At 36.7% G+C, this 17,656-nt stretch overlaps 1 protein-coding gene across 2 annotated transcripts in view; it reads right to left on the minus strand.

Annotated features, from left to right (window-relative positions):
• Positions 1 to 17,656, minus strand: part of RTN1 (reticulon 1) — a 225,811-nt gene that overhangs the window by 16,309 nt on the left and 191,846 nt on the right. The window contains exon 1 of one of the 2 annotated variants that reach the window (XM_047767461.1): positions 8,904 to 9,319. The exons of the other annotated variant lie outside the window; for it this stretch is intronic. Within the exon in view, the coding sequence (XP_047623417.1) occupies positions 8,904 to 8,964 (61 nt within the window). The 5' untranslated portion in view covers positions 8,965 to 9,319. Of the gene's footprint in view, positions 1 to 8,903; positions 9,320 to 17,656 lie in introns of those variants that run through there. 2 annotated transcript variants of the gene reach the window in all.

Below are 17,656 nucleotides of genomic sequence, written 5' to 3' on the forward strand. Positions count from 1 at the left end.
AGAAATACGTGCTAAGGTGGGAAGGGAACAACATGTAGTGGCTTGAGGTAGATGTACTCAAGTCTTCCCTGGAAAGAGAGTCATGAGTTCCTCCTGAAACTGAGGAGGATGGGAGTAGGGATTGAAGAAGTTAGGAGAGATCCAGACCTGCATTCCACAATGGCTGATAAGCACTTGAAACATGGTTAGTCTCAATTAAAGTATACTGCAAATATATACTACATGTCAGATTTAAAACTTAGTACAAAAAATGATGTAAAAAGTATCTCAATGCTTTTTATATTGATTTTGTTGTTGTAGTTGAAAGGCTAATATTCTAGATATGCTGGATTAAATACAATATATTAGCGACATTAATTTTACCTGTTTCTTTTTACTTTCTAATGTGGCTAATAGAAAAAATTTAATTACATATGTGGCTTGTATTATATTTCTACTGCACAGCACTGATCTAGAAAAATACAGTAAGGACTCGAAAAAAAAATCAATGAAAGTAAAGAGGGTTTGGTTAATGTCGAGGATCTCTATGGATGCAATCAACAGGGTTAGAGAGGTTGGGTGTTCTGATCTGTGGATGGCAGGGCTGACTCAGATTTGTGAACTGACACAAGGAGCATGGGTAGAGGAGTCAACAATTCGAGAGGACAGAACTGAAATGAACAGTCTTGGGCTCAGGATGGGAATGAAAGGCAGTTAAGACCCTTGGGAACTGCTGGGCTGGGAGAACAGCAATGGCTGTGTGTGCCCAGAGTGCCAGTGAACAGCCTGAAGCTCTGACGATAGGAAGGGGAGGAAGTGATGAAGTGTGATCACAGAAGAGAATTTCTGTGTTGCCAAGCTGCTGTGCAAATGCCTATTTTTTCACATTTTAATTTTGCTTAAAGTGATGTAAACTTGTGTAGGAAGCTTTATAGTACCTTATCCATTTAAAAAAATGAGTATTTGAATAAACTCCAAGTAAGAAAAAAAAAATCTCTATAACTGCAACAAATTATCACACATAGCCTCTAGATACAGCAAAATATCAATAGCTTGTCTCTTTATTTCCATATCCTCCCGCTGCAGGAAGGCCAGGTGAGAATTTAAACATTTGAGTACTCATTCACTAAGCATATTCACTAGGACAGGTAAATCAGTGTACTGCTTTGCCAATTATAAAAATTAAATTACTTTGCTAAAAACCAAGGAGCAATGCAATGAAATGAGAGATTAGTAAATTCTATTAATCTAATAAACAGAATGGGCTTGGTGAGCTCATCTTAGTCCCCAAACCACAGGTGGAAGCACATGCTGCAGCCTGCCTAGGGCTAACCTAGAATTGATTTAGCCAAGGGTGAACTGGCAGAGCAGATTTGAAGAATCCTATCCTAAATGCTGAAATCAGTGCTACTCTCATTTCTATAATCCAACCAAGAACAGAACAATAAAATAGGAGAAGTGATCTAAGGTTTGAATTAATAGCTATATGGAAATAAAATTCTATATCAAATTTCTACAAAGAAGCCTTATCTGCAGTTTTTTGGATGGGATGTTATTTTAAATGTATTGAGTTAAATGATCCAATAGTGACTCTAGTATTTACAAAGTTTATTAAAAATGTATGAACTGAAAAGACAGTGTTGTAGCTATTCATATTTTATTTATAAGGCAAAAAAGGGATAATAGAAAATGGCAATAAATTGTGCACAATTATCTACATTATTGCACCATATTCTTAAATGTATTTATTTATATTTCATCTTGGTCCAGAAAATATTTCAAAAAGCATTGCACCACTTGTTATGTGACAAGTTAATGCTCTTTTTTAAAAGGCCAGGTAGAAAATATGTGAAATTCCTGTTCACAAATTATATCAGCATTTCAACAAAAGAACTGTTGAAAAATGATACGCATTGACTTTATTTTTTAGCAAGGTTCTAATAATTGACTACAATTGCCTACCTTGTGAAAAGGATTAGAAAGCTAGAAAGACTTCAGTTCTTTACTTGTCTAGGGCAGTGATAGAAAAGCCCATTTTTTGTGAGGCAACCAAAATTATCACCACAAAAAGTTAAGAAACAGCAGTAACTTTTTCTACTTTATTTCCTCATTTTTCCATCAAATCAGAGAAACATAATGGAAATAGACGTGATAGAACACTTTAAGCATACTCAGAGACCTTCAAAGATAACATCTTCTGGTCTAATTCATGAGTTTCATTTGCCACGTTACGAATACAGACATGACAATGATTCCATTTTCCAGGTCCTTCCTTTGCATCTCTTAAATGTAGCCAATAGGACTGTTAAGAGAAAAATGCCAACACTGTTTCTAGCTGTTTAAAGAATTCCATGACTGTTAAGCCTGGTGTTCCATGTAGACAGTAAACGACCACAGCATTTGCCCCACAGAGATGATCTACACTAAATGAGCTTTGGCAGAACAATGGGAAATGACAGATTTTATTGCCAAAACTACAGCCAGCAGCAATCTTTGGGACTTTTCTTCCATGGGAGACAAAAGCAAACATGTTCTTCTAATGACTACTCTTCAGCTTAGACTGATGGCATAAACTACTTTTACGCTCATGAAGGGTTTACACTGGCCTGGGTTTAACAGCTAATTGTGATTCCTGTTTGCTAGTTCTAGCTACTGGGACTACGTTCCATGCTGTGGAAGTAAATTCAATGATGCTTGGGCCTTTGCACCTTGGTAGAGTGGGCCTGACCAGGAAATGAACCAGCAAGGCCCAGTATTTAAGACAGTGCATCAGCTGCACCTGCTAAACCTCCAGCAAATGAGCTCATTTGGTATTAAAGGAAGAGATGGCCACATGGAGAGAAAGACAGGCTTTGGGGCACATGGTAGTTGCAGGAGGCACACAGAAAGATTTTCAAGGTATTGACTAATGTCTTTGTGTAGTTTTTCTTTCTTTAATAAGTTTTCTGACTGGATCAAAATAGACAGCTGTTCCCTGGTTGGTTTGTCAGTCATAATTAGCCAGAAAATCTTAAGTCTGGACCATTCCTTTCTAGAATCCATCAATGTATTTGAATAGAGGAGAACCTTGGAGGTAGACTGTCGTTGGGTCTTTTTTTTTTTTTTTTAAGAATTTATTTTAAGATTTTGACAGAGACCAAAATGGCTAAAATATTTCTTGAACTAAGACACAGGACACAGAAAAAGAATGCTCTCTCACTGTACCTTTGCTCTGTGTGATAAAATATTATGTCCTTCCTGACCCCTATTACCGCTAGATTTGATCTGTGGTTTGGTGAAATGTTTCTGAAGGCAGGAGATAAAATATGACCACATTTGAAGCATGCCCATTGTGAAATGGGTAGAACTACAATAAATTCTAAACATTAAAACCTATTACATTGCTACTTTTCATTTGTTCAAAATTAACACCAGTTTGGGCAAAGAACTTGTAAGTAATGCTTGAATTATTCCCCCCACCCCCCGCCTTTTGGCAATACAGGAAATAAGGAAGAATTTAAAGATGTTAATCTTTTGAAACAATAATATAATTGTCCCAGTTTAACTTTGTAGCTCAAACATTTTTGGGGGAAATAGAACTCTACACTTCTAAGTTCTAAAACTCTTAACAATTTTATTTCTTATTTGAGATATATGCTATAAATTTAGAATATAATTATCAACGTTTTAATGTAGCTATTATTATTATCTGTCATGTAGGCAGAAGATGGTTTTTTAAGGAATTATTAATGTCAAAATTCTTAGCTTTCAAATTGTGAGATTAATTATAAGGCAGTCATGTTTATTTTAAAGGCTGTGTGTGTGTACCTTCATAAGAGCTGGAAAGGTGACAGTATGTAAATAGTACATGGTCAAACAGGCACAAAACTATATGAGGTTGAAAAGGATGGGAAATTTGGTGGCGATGGTAAATGTAATTATTTCCAAAAAGAAAGGTGATACTCTGAAAGCTATCTACCCATGTTAGCTTTTGTTTGCTGGATTCAGTGGATTTTTAGAATTTAATTCTACTTTAAGTGAATTTAAAATAGATCAATTACTTCACAGATTCTGTTCCTGAATGTATTTACTAGTCCACATGAAAAAGAACTGGGTAAAGAATATTGCTTCAAATAATATAAATATAAAGTGAGAGGGAGGCAAGGAGAGAGAAACCTTTTAAAAATTATAAAGAAGGAATGGACTGCTGATTATGACAGAAAATTTCATCCACAATCTCTATTGCTATATAGTAAATCATAATGCTTTAGTGATGGAGTATCAGGAATAGTCTTGTTTTTTTGAGGAAAGAAATGTTAATTCATGGAAATGTGAGAAAAATCATAGGCCTGAAGATGGGGATTTAGACTGACATTTTTAGAATTATAAATTTTTTTATTATAGTTGATTTATAGATTGGCATTTTTTGTCAGTCTGTCTCACCCATGGTGAATCTTCCTTTAAAAAAAACACTCTGCAGAGAGCCCATCTGTATCATCTAAAACAAAAACATATAATTAAAAGATAATTCTAGCCTACTGATGTGCGTCATAGTCTTTTTCTTAATTTTAGTAAGGAATAGCTCATAATGTAAAGAAATAAGTATTTGAAGTTCAGCAACTCTTTCATGTCAGTTTCTATTAAATTATTTTAAATACTTTTTGATATATGTTCAATCTTGTTTTATAAAAGCTACCTAGCCATGTAGATTCCCTACCTAGCCATCTAGATGCATTTTATATGGTATACAGATACTGTAAGAATTTCAGCAAATATTAACATTAATTAATTCTAGGTGGTAGGACTTCGGGTGATTTGTGGCTTTCATTCACTTGAACCTCTTTTTGCAGAAATGGAAGTTTCACAAGTGCATGTATTATCTTCAGAAAAATAATAAAGCCATTATTATTTCCCCAAATTTTAAAATATTCTCTTGTAAAGATTCTCTTGAAAGTGATAATACACTGTGAAAAAGCTGATTTTATTTTTCAATTGAGTAATAATTACCCACATTTGATATATTATCTGTATAATGAGAGTTTTCTTTCATTAAGAAAAAAATCCCCAGATCCTTAGAGTAAGCCTGTTTTCCCAATAGATCTCATTAGAATCTGCAGAGAGGGAGTTTGTAAATGAAATTATTTATGCTGTAATGTTTGCACAAGTCTTCTAATAATACTGAACCAAATAAAAAGCTGTTTTTGGTAAAAGGAGGGATTGGTCTGTCCTTATGCCTGTGTATAAAATTGTCTTCACTACATGCCATTTTCAAAACACAAGCATTTCTTTCAATTCCTGTGGCTAAAGCAGACATTCCTTCTCTGTATTTGGGGGAAGCTTGGCCATTTTGAACTAGCATCTTTCAGAACAGACTACCCTCGAGAGTGTTTCCACAATCTCAGGAAGACATGAGATTAAGGCAAATAACAAAAGTTTAGGACAATGACCAACACATGGATAATATGATGGAGAAGTTTTAATGAATTGACAGTGATGGAGATGATGATGACAAGGCAGAAATGGGTCAAGATCACTGTCTCAACTGCTCAGTTTTGCTTTGTCTTTAAAGAGATGACCCGTGTGAAAATACCTTTGAAGAAGTAGAGGAAAGTTCATTTTCTGTAACTTGGCATTAGTGAAAGAGGCAGTGAGCACTGAGGTGGGAAGGGTTCTGGATTTGAGGCCAGAGTCACTTTCCACTACTCAATTTGTCATTTATCAAAAAACTCTGGGCAAGTCACTTTTCTTTGAGCCTCATGTTGTTCATGAGGAAATGGAAAGTTCAAATGAGAAGATGTCTGACAAAATGAAAACTATGTAAGTGTGAGGGGTTATTAATTCCCCACCCCCATTACCAAGATAATGTGCATTTTTAGAAAAACCATTGAGGCAGAAACCATCTACTGAGGAGGAAGATGATAGAGCAACAAGAATCAAGGGGCTCTGGGGTCAGAGAGCCTAGGCTTGAATCCAGCCTTTGGCATCACTTGCTGTGTGCCTTGGCAGAAGCCTCAGTTTATCACCTATAAAATGGGATAATAATAAAATTTACATTTTAGGATTAGTGAATATTAAATACAAAGATGCTAGTAAAACAATCCATAAAAGTGCCCAATAAATAATAGAATTTAATAACCATTATTAATGTGAAGATTGCCATGTATATTGCCATGTTTTATTGGGTTATTGTCTTATTATCATTTCATCCTTACTGAGTAGACTAGGCTATGGTCTATTAATCAAGTGGGTATAAGTATCATTTTTTAAAAAAATGGGAACAGAATCTGTGTAATTAGTATAAGGTGGACTTTATTTTCTCTCTACGCATTCTTGTCTATAGCTAAAATCATATGTATTAGCAAAATAAATATAAGGTTCCCTTTGTATGTGTGCTACAGTTTTTTAGGACACATTGTATCAGGTACAGTAGAGTGTTCATGATATATTCAGTAGGCTGCAATTTCTCCATGGAATGTTTAATAATATGGGTGAAATCTGAAGCTCACTTTCTTCATTCTCTTTTCCAAGCAAAATTTTCATTTCTTAACACTTATGGAGGGCATTATCAACAGTGTTACCCTGACTTTTTTTAACTACATGCACAGCTACTCCTTGATGATACCCACTTCATGATTTGTACATCAGACCTTGCTCCGCTGGTCATGGATTGGGCTATCATGACATAATACATGAATTATTACACAGAAGTGGTTTCAACCATGATTAAGTATTAAACTCACTTGAGAAGCTTTTGAAAAATATTCATGCTTAGCTCAACTGGATCAGAACCTCCAGAGGTGGGGCCCAGGAATCTTTGTTTTTTTAAAGCTTCCCAGGTGAAACTAATATGTAGCCAGTGTTAAAAACAACAGTTTTTGATAATGAGGGAACAAGTGAAGAAGACAAGCTGAAAATGTTAAACAAGAATCTTATTGTAGGTTTTAGTTTAGATGAAAGTTCTCCTAGGAAGAAAAAGGAATCATTTATTATTATTTTTCTTTTATGCCTGTAAACCCTCCCCCCACCCCCAGTTTTTAGTCAATTTTTAGGATAATGGCTTTGTTCTAGCTGGCAAAAGAAAATCAATGGTACTGAAGACTACCAAAGGTCATAGAGTGTAAAAGACCCTCAATGATCCTGCATTAATCTTCATAAGCAGCTGTATAGTGGACGTGTAAATGATTATCTTCAATGGACAAATTATGGTATGTTGTATTATTTTCTGATTATAAATGTCCATATGTTAAAAAAAAAAACCTTGTAAGAATGTCAACTCAGGCAAAACAGATAGGATTGTGATGAAATCATTTCTTAAATCCTACACAAATAAGAAAGAAAATCTGCCATTTTTGGTACCTACTCGTGGTAAGAATAGAGGAAATCCATAAGCATAGTCTAAATACCAACTCTGTTATGTCCAGCTAAACTTGGTATTCTATCAAGACATGGATGTTTGTTGAGTGTGTTATAGAGAATAAACTGGATGAATCTACAGAATAAGAATGAAATGTTACCAAGGATTTTCACAGCTGTTTCCTGTACAAAACATATACTAGTCCACGTAGTTGTCAGCATTCTCTAAAACTATGCCCCTAAATTGCCACACATTTCTAACTACCTGGCTTTTAAATTTATTAGATCCATTAATTTACTTTTGACAGTTGTATTTCCAATAGACCCACATAATTTGAACTAGACTATTGTATTTTATGTCATTGCCACCCAACCAACAAATAAGAGGCAGGGCAAATTCTGAGGTTCATATTTACTTTTTCTTTGCTTAAAAAATTTACCAAAGAAAAACTCCATGGGGCATTAAAGATGAAAAGGCATCCTATTCTTTCTGTGATGCAACAATACAGGGGAAGATGCCAGATTTTTCTTTTTTAATCATCTTCTGCTCCAGAGTATTCTTGGTCCCCTGAGGGATGCTGCAACCCTGCAGGTTAAGTCAAACGCGTCTTCTTCAGAACCGTATTTGTTAAATATTAAAAGACACTTCATATTACAAATACCCAAGGTTACAACACAGAGTTCATTCTTGCAAAGTCTCTCTTTCTCCTAGTAATCTCATACTGAGTGAGGTGAAAAAGAGAATCTTAATGTAACAAAGGAGAGATGGAGATGTGTGAAGTATGAGGCTGAATAAAAATGGCTGAAAAGCAATCCAAGCGAGGCTGGAGGGTGGCCACACCCAGTGCTAATATGGACTGTTTCAAAATAAATCTGTTATACCAGAGGGCAACTGGCATTGTTTGTTTGTTTTTTTTCCATTTCCCTCCATTTGTTCCACATACACCCATTATCACTAAACAGTAGCTACAGGTTACCCCAAATGACAGACAAAAAACCCCGAAATATTTCAAGTGAATCATCCTAATATGTGTCTACGCCATCATATTTTCGGGATTTCAAGAGCTACTCTCCATTTCCAGTTTCCTTTGTGTGACCACAAATAACAACCCTGAAATGGGTGTGTCCCTCTTAAAAGGATGCACTTCTGCCTTCACGGTTAATGGTTAATGGTTCTATTAGGAGATTTTAACCTTTTGGCAGGAATTAAATGCACTGGGATGCTTGGAACAATAAGAAAGCATTTTACCTCTGGGAATGAGAAGAAATTAAACAAGTACTGAATGGTTAGCAGATCCCAAAAGAGCTCCAGGAGGAGGCAAAAGATGCATTATTTAAAATATTAGCATGACAACAAGAAAACAAAGGGGTAGGGATGGGGTGGGGGTTTAAAAAAAAAGATAGGAAAAGAAAAAAAAAATCAAACACCATCCACTTTGATTTTTGACATAACAAGTTTACTCCCCCCAAAAGAAAGCTCTTGGGTATAAAAGCATGCATAGGTCCCACAGGTGAAATGATGCACAATGGCCGAGTCCGGGTCCCGGGTTCCCGTGTGCCGCAGGCATGCACAACTGAAATAAAGAGAATACCCTGACTTTTCCAGTTGCTCCACACACAGTCCATCTTGGTGGAATCGGCAGTGGCCTGCATCGTGCGGGCTTCGGGGGCTCGCCGTAGCTGTCCTCGGGGGCGCTGAGCGGGCACTCAGGCAGCGGTGCCCTGGCTGCAGCGGTGCTCGCGGTGGCCGCGGCTGCAGACTGACTGAGGCTGCACCAGCCGGCGCGCGCGGCGAGGGGCGGCGCGTCACGGCCGCCGCAGTCTCCGCGGCAGCGAATCAGCACGGCGCAACCCCGGCTGCCCTGGCTGCCAGCGCGCAAGGGGATGCGGGATCCGCCGGACCGGAGAGGTTGGCTCACCGCCCTGGGGGTGCTGCTCTGGAGACGGTTACGCCGGTTCTCACTGGGAAGGCGCAAAGCCGCCAGGCGCCGGGAGGTTTGGGAGAAGAGAGGAGAAAGGGCCAAGGGTAGCAACGAGAGTACAACAGGCTGTTTCTGGGACTTCCTGAATGGCATGGTGCATTTTCTAGAAATGTCTTAGAAACCCAATAAACTTGTTGTATAAGACATAGTTGATGGCAGTATAAATCTCAGGCTTTTAGTATCATGTCCCCTAGCTGTCCGCTTCGCTCACTCACTCCAACATTTCTTTATGTTCCGGCCACACTTCATTTTAATTGCCTACCATCTTCCAAACAACTGTGAGATTCTCTCTCCTCTTTTGCAACAGTCCATGGCTATCCAAAACTTTTGTTGGCACGCCCCAATCACCACAAAGAAGCCCTAGCCTTGTGTCTTTCTCCTGTTGTCCACCTTCTCCAACTTTGTCTGTGGGGTGAATAAATAATATCAGAATGTGGTGCCTTTAGGTTCCAGATCAAAGCCCTTGGACTCTGGTACACGGAGTTATTGGTCACTGCAGTGATACTCCAAGAGCAGTCAGTTGTGGGGACATCCACAGAGAATTCAGAGAAGTAAAGGGCATTTTTCCTCAGCAACATCGTATTTGGGATTGAGTGTTGAGGGATGATGGATGTGGGTGGTGTGTATAATTGGGGAGATAAAGTTGGTTTCCAAGCCCAGTGGGTCAAGGGTTTCAGTGGTCCTCAGTTAAATGCAAATGTCAGTGGGAAATGAGAACAATGGGTCACAGTGACCTACTCTTCAACTCTTAGCATGAAATATTTTATCGGATTATATTCCAAGGTGTTGAGAAGATGGACAGGGGATAGGTGGTGTGTTTTGATGTGGAAAAAGTAGGAAGAGGACAGAGAAGGACTGGAAGTTGGGCACTGTCTTGGGAAAGTCCTGGTGAAGGGGACCCCTGAAGAGACAAGACACAGCATGAGGACAAAAGATGCCTTGGGAGCCACAAGGGCATATAGCAGAAAGAGTCCCCACCTCATTTGTTGTAGCAGGGCCTTATTCATTACACAATTTCTCTCTCCCTCATGGAGCAATGGAGCCTTCACAATTCCTCAGCAGTTCCCAGAGGTGTTCCTTTCCAGACTCAAATCTACATTCGTACATCCTGTGCCAGCAAGGGCCTAAGGACAGCAATATCAAGGTTATACTTGCAGACATGACTTATCTTTCATTTTATGAAGCATATATACTTTAAAATAAGGTCATTAGGAGCATGCATTTTTTTTTTTTTTAAGAATACAAGCTTCCAGAGAAACCGGCTAAGCCTTTCTATATATCTTTGTAACACATGTGAAATTAAGAAAGCTTAATAAATGATTTCAGGAAGATGATTTGGCACTTCTAGGCATCTGAAGTCTATAGGAATGAGATTGTCAGAGCTCCTATTGGGGCTGATGGGAAAGAAAAACAGTGACCACATCATTACAAAGCACTTTTCAAACTGACCTGCTCTAAAGGTGATAGTGACTTTGTTATATTTATATTCCCTACCCATCCCCACCTCCCAATTTTTTTTCATCATCATGGTTATGTTGAGAATTCAGTCAGCAAAATACTGAAAAGACTGGCACTTGATTACAAATTCTCACTGCATAATGTGGGGTTGAACAAGCTGCAAATTGGTGGGGACAAGACTCAGAAGAATGGAGAAAGAGCTGCCAGGTAGGCTGTTGCTGTTCTGGCCACTTTTCAGGAAACCTTTTGAGCCTTGGCCACTAGGAGGCACTGCCCATCCAATGATAGCCCCAGACATCAGCTTCAGTACAGAAGGTGCCCCAGGTATCTTGAGTGGTGAGTATTTAGTGTCATGTTGCTAGAGCCAGTGTGTGATAGTAAGTCCTGAGCAGCAAGCTGGGAGCAGTACATCCCTAGCAAGGAAGAGGAGGCAGAAGCAAGCTCTCTCTCAGGTGGAGGGTAGCTGTATCAGAATTCTTGACACAAGTTTTCATTGGCCACACAGTTGACCTTGGAGTGTCATTTTAGCTGAAAGACCACCTTCTCTTCAGTCATGCTAAATCTGGAGAGAGAAGCTTGATGGCACCCCCCAGAAATATAGCAGTTTGATAGTTGAAGATTGAAGAGATGAAATGTTTGATGCCACAGACAGAGACACACACTATTGAAATAAGAATTGGGGGGGGGGGCTTTAAACTAATGCACAGGAGGTAAGAGAAATGCATTAAAACCATAATAAAGGAAAATCAATCAGGCAGAAGAGTATGAGGAACTTGGCTGCGGATGTGGGTATTAGGCCTACCTGTGTTACAAACTTTAGTGATATGGCTTTCAGCAATCATTTATCATCCCTGGACCTCTCTCTCATATAATATAAATGAGTTATAGGCTTAGATGTCTATATCTATGAAATAGTAAGAATTTATTTCCCATAGTAGGCAGGTGTGCTTTCTTGCACAAGTTTCCACAAAGTACTAATTGAAAGCTCTTGGCAAGATCAAAATGATAAAATGGGTAGAAAAGATATGTAAATTGTCCTTAAGCAATGAAAGAAAACAGAAAGCAAAATAAAGCTTGCTAAAATTGGGCAGGAACCTCTACTGTCTTTAAACCAGGAGAGAACAGAGAGGCTTTGTATGCAGCAAGCTCAGAAGGTGGTTTAGGTGCTGCCAGGAGAGGAAGCGATTTCTTTAGCTTTCAGGATGAAACTGTGCATTAGTTTCTCCTAAGGAGAAGTAAAATAGTCAAATTTTATAATCTCATCCTAGATGAAGATGAATGTTAAAGGCTACCATGTCCAGAGTGGCTGTATTGTGTTTTGTCTACTATAGCATCCGTACTTTTACTGATGGACTCGGTGGCACCTACATTTATTAATATATACTTACTAAGCATCCACTGTATTCTAGACACTGCTCTAAGCATAAAGCAAAGTTCCTATCTTTAAGAAGAGTGTATGAGGGGCAAATAATAATAAAAGACACACACACACATATATATATATATATATATATATATACACACATATATATATATATATATATATATATATATATATATACACATATATATATATTTCACTTGTGGAAAAGTGTAATGGGGAAAATAAAGCAGGTAAAAGGGGATAGAGAAGGGGGTGGGTGGATATTTGCTGTTTTATAAGGAGAGTCAGTGAAGGCCTAAGATAAAATTAGAGCAGACACCCAATGGAAGAGAGGAGAAAACCACTAAGATGTATGGAAGAAGAGCACTTACAGATACACTGAGTTTTCAGGACAGAAATAACAGCTGGTAAACTACATCAAACACTCTCACGGAACTCCTTTGTTTGTTTGTTTGTTTTTAATGTTCTGGTAAGTATAGCAATTGGAAGAAAGTCACAGAAGCCCCCCTCCAAAAAAAGTACTTTATTATGATCAAAGAACACTAAGAACTCTGCTTTATGCCATATGGAATAAGGAATTTAAAGGAACAAGCAGTTTGGTACATGACCTACTGTACCAAAACAATGCACAAATTATCTTCAATACAAACAAAAGATTAGCACTTGTTACTTGCCAGGTGCCTTTTCATGTGATATTTGTTTCATTGTTACAAGATCCCTATGAGGTAGATAGTGTTTACCTTCATCTTCTTGAATCAATCCACAAATGTTTATAGAGTCCATATGAAGCATCTGGCTATAAATGCAAAGGGAAGTGCCCACTGAAAATATGAGTCTACTGGGGGAAGATTTACACATAAATGGGTAAATGCAATCAGCAAATTATATGAGTAGGAAAGAGTGGATACACAAAACAGAGGATGTTTAGGGGCAGAGGTTTCAGGAAAGGCTTGTGAATAGGTGTAATTAAGCTGAGTTATGAATAAGAAATAGGATCGTCAGTTTGAGTGAAGGGCTTTCTTGGCAGACAGATGTGGAAAATTAATTACAGAAATGTGCAGAGGCCAGACTGTGATAGTAATACTATCAATAAATGAGGGGGACACTGCAGGGTTTTAAGAAGAGTAACATGAGAAGTTGAATAATTCATCCATATTTGGCTGAGAATTTCCAGAATTGATAAAAGACAAATTCTAGCCCTGAGCAAGACAAGAAAGAAATCAATACGCTGACCCATATCACAGCGAAACTGCAAGGCACCAAAAATAAAGTGAAATCTTAAAATCAGGTATAAAAAAAGACAGATTACCACAGAGAAATTGTTAGACCAACAGCAATCTTTTCATTAACAGAAGCCAGAAGACAATGAAATAATGTCCTCAAAGTAGTGAGTAAGAATAAGTGTTGTCTAGAATTCTGTACACAAGAAGACTAATATAGGCATATTCAAATACATAAGAAGTAAGAGAATTTACTAGTGGCAGACTCTGCAGAAAAATCTACCAAAGATAGAACTCCAGAAAGAAGAAAACTGAACCTAAAATCAGTTAAAAGGAAGAAGTGAAATGCATGAAAGAGTGCTGAGCATAAACATCAATGATGACTAATTTGGGGGAGGGTTATAAAAAGAAAGGTGAAACAAACGTTAACAAATAGAACACAGGTATTAGGGAGTGATAAGAGTAAAAGCACTCTAAGATCCTATTATTGTTCAGGAGGAAGATAGAGATATTTGGACTATGAAAAAGTCGAATTTATGTGTTAAACATTTAAGGGTCACCACTAAAAGAAAATAACCAGAACATATAACTTCTAAATGAATAACATGTATAAACGAGGTAATTAATACAATCACATTAGTCAGAAAAAGGGAAAATGATAAGCAAAGAAAGTAACTAATAAAAAGCACAAAGTATTAAAAATACTTCTAAATATATCTAAATAGTGCCAACTAAAAAGATGAAAATTCTTAGACTGGATGAAAAAGATCTTAGCCAGAGGATATTTACAAAAGAAAATCCTAAAACATACTGACAGAAAAGTTCTAAGTAGAAATGGAAAAAGCTATACCAGATAAATAAATTTTTATAATAGTGACTTTGCTAAATTTACTTACTGATTTTAATTGTGTGTATATTCTTTTAAATTGTATATATGCATATCTTCTCTTGAATAAAAATGGTTTTATTGCTTCCCTTCCAATCTATACTTTCATTTCTTTACCTTGACTTACTGCATTGGCTAGGATTTCTAGTATGATGTTGAATAGAAGTGATAACAGGGACTATCCTTTGTCTTATTCTTAAATTAAGGGGGGAAAGTGTGCTCAAAATTTTGCCATTAAGTATAATACAGGCTGTGAATTTTTTAGCTATTCTTTATCAGAATAAGACAAGTTCCTTCTGTCACCATTTTTCTAAGATTTTGTCATGAACAGATATTGAATTCTATCAAATGCTTTTATTGAAGCTAGTGAGATGATCACATGGGTTTTCTCAGTTTTATTAATATATAAATTACATGGATTGCATTTTGAATGTTAAATCAAACTTTCATTCCTAGGATAAACTTCATATGGCCCTGATGTGACATCCTTTTTATACACTGCTGTTCAATTTGGATTCAATTTGTTAATGTTTTAAATAAAGATTTTGTATCTGTATTCATGAGGATATACTGTCCTCTTTCTTGTCTTGTAATATCTTGCTTAAGTTGTTGCATCAAGGTTATATTGGTCACACAAAATGAGTTGAAAAGCATTAATCCCTCCAATATTTTCCAAAGAAGATTATGTAAGATGATATTCTTTTTAGAATGTTTGCAAGAATTCAGCCATGTACATGTTTCTTTTCTTATTTATGATATTTTTTTTGCTTTATCTCCTTTCTTAATCATTTTGTTGGAGGTTTATCATATAATTAATTGGTTCTAAAGAATAAAATTTTATTTGTTGTTTTTTCTCTTTTGTATATCTGCTCTCTATTTTATTCTATTATTTTTATTCTTATTTTCCTCTTTTACTTTCAATTGCTATTCTTTTATTAGCTCCCTAAAATGGAAGCTTATATATTTTCACTGTCTCTTCTTTTCCGATATTTCAAAGTATAAAAAGCCCTCTAAACACTGTAACTGCATCCTACAGGTTTTGATTCATTATGTCAGTGCTATTGTTCAAAATTATTTTCCAATAGGCATTCTGAGTTTTTTCTTTGGACCACTGATTATATAACACTGTAAGATTTTGAGGACTGTTCTAACTATCCTTATTGTTTATTTTCAGATTAATTATTCTGTAGTCAGATAACAAATTCTGTATAACTTTAATCCATTAAAATTTGTTGAGAATTGCTTGAGGGCCTAGAATATGATGTATTTTGATATATATGTCTAGTGGACTTGAAAGTATATTCTGAAGTTTTAAGGGGAAGTGTTTTATAATGTCAATTAGGTCATATTAATTAACAATATTTTCTATAAGAATGTCAGATATAATTATATGTACAGTCTAAACATGGCAGGTTGATTAAGAATTTATATTATGTATCTATTTTTAATATTTAATACTTTAAATGTAAATGTAAAAATATTACTATTTTAAATAGATATATATCATTAAAAATTAGTCATGGAGACAGATGCATGCAGTGGGAAGAGTAGTTGATTGGGGTTGAGGGCCCATATGCAGTAATACTGCTTTTCCTTCCTCCATTATAGTAAATAACTACCACTACAGGAACAGGTATTCCACACACATCTAAATACACAAGGTGATCTGCTACTCTGTAGTCTAGAGTAGGTCTGTGACCTTTCTGAGACAGCTCCCACAAAAATAGTAAATAGTGAACCCCATGCAGGTAGTAGGAAGTACTGGTTATTTATTGAAAATGTTTAACTTTGACATAAATATCTGTGAAGCACATATATTTCCTTTTGCTGTTTCAAGCTGACATGCACATTAGAGTGGGGAAATTCAGACGGTTTCTTGAACTAACAGTGATAACTAAATACTCTAAAATACTTTTTGATAACATATTTTAGTCACATACTTAACATAAAACATAGATCATCTACAGTTTTAAGCCAAAAGGCAGAAGAAGTGCATCTTTTATTGCTTTTAGTTTCAGTATTCTGTGGTTTTCTACCTTTGTGCTAAAGAATGAAACTGATGTAACCGCTTGCTACTTACTAAATCAGACACTATATTGAACTCTTAAGAGAATATCCAAAATAGAAGAAATGTCATTCTCTTTCTCTGGGTCTTTGAGAAACTTCACCAAAATTATAAATTATCCAAAGTTCCTGTTGAGCACTGGTGTTTTTCTATGTAACTAACTGTTCAGAGAACAGACCAAATGAGAACTTCATAATGAGAAGGTTGATGTGAAATACACTTATTAACAATCAAGAGCCCTGGACAGCTGCTCAGTTTTTGTATTTCCTCTATACCCCCATTCACCCCACTCTTTGCTAATTATTATGGCAAATGTGTGTGTGTGGGGGGGCGTTGGTTAGGCCTAACAACTTAAGCTTTTAGATCCTCTTAAGGAGAGCTTTCTGGTTGAGTAGAAATCTTTCCTAAAAAGTTGGCAGGATTTATGAACCGCAAGAGAAGACTTAAATGTCTTTTTGAATGCTCAAATTGCAAGTTCCTTTTGGGGAGAGGACATTAAAATACCTTTAGGGTCTATTTCATTGGCAGCTTAGAATGCAAAGTATTTATTTTTAAACTTCTAAATTTGAAAACAAGACAGGCTAGGTTAAATATTAAAGTTTTCTAAAGCTGAATGGGCTCCTTTGGAGCTCAGTTTTTCTGCGTGAAGTACAAAAACAACTTTCTAAAACTCCTAGGCAGGAACATTACTCTTCTGATGATCTGTGATTAGATGAACTAATCAATTTCAGTTGGTAACATCCTTGGTAAGGGTTTAAAATTCTAGAACAGATGCATTTTTCTAGTCTTACACAGACAATTTCATTCTGAAAGTCTCCTGAGAGGCATACACCACATATAGCAATCCATCTTCAGCCTTTTCACTGTCATACACTTCACAAATCAGTGTGGACACACTCACCATGCTATGTCCATTCACTAAAGGGAAGAAGGCTTGATTAGCTGATTAGTGTTGAGCTATAAGGCCTTCTAATTATCCTGATGATCTCACTCATGTTGACATGATCAGGCACCAGTAACTCTGTTTTAATCCAGGACTGGAAGCAGCTTCTCACCTTTGTATAGTTCTACTATTACTAGGATTTTGGTAGGATGCTGCTCTTGGATAAGGAGGACATCTTCTACTCTTTGTTCAAAGGCTGGACGTTGTTTGAAGGTTTTTCTGGTGGCATGGTGCTACAGGCTGGGCAGGGCAGCCAGGCGGAGGGTGTCTGCAGTTCCAGACCACAGCAATGGCTCTGACTGTGAAAGCAGCATCTCTTCTAGTTAACAGTATTATTCAAATAATCTAGCTCCTTAATAATTTTTTGTGTTTCTGTCAGATATTAAAAGAAATACATCACAACTTCT

Source organism: Phacochoerus africanus, chromosome 2 (assembly GCF_016906955.1).
Source record: "Phacochoerus africanus isolate WHEZ1 chromosome 2, ROS_Pafr_v1, whole genome shotgun sequence".
Classification (NCBI taxonomy): domain Eukaryota; kingdom Metazoa; phylum Chordata; class Mammalia; order Artiodactyla; family Suidae; genus Phacochoerus; species Phacochoerus africanus.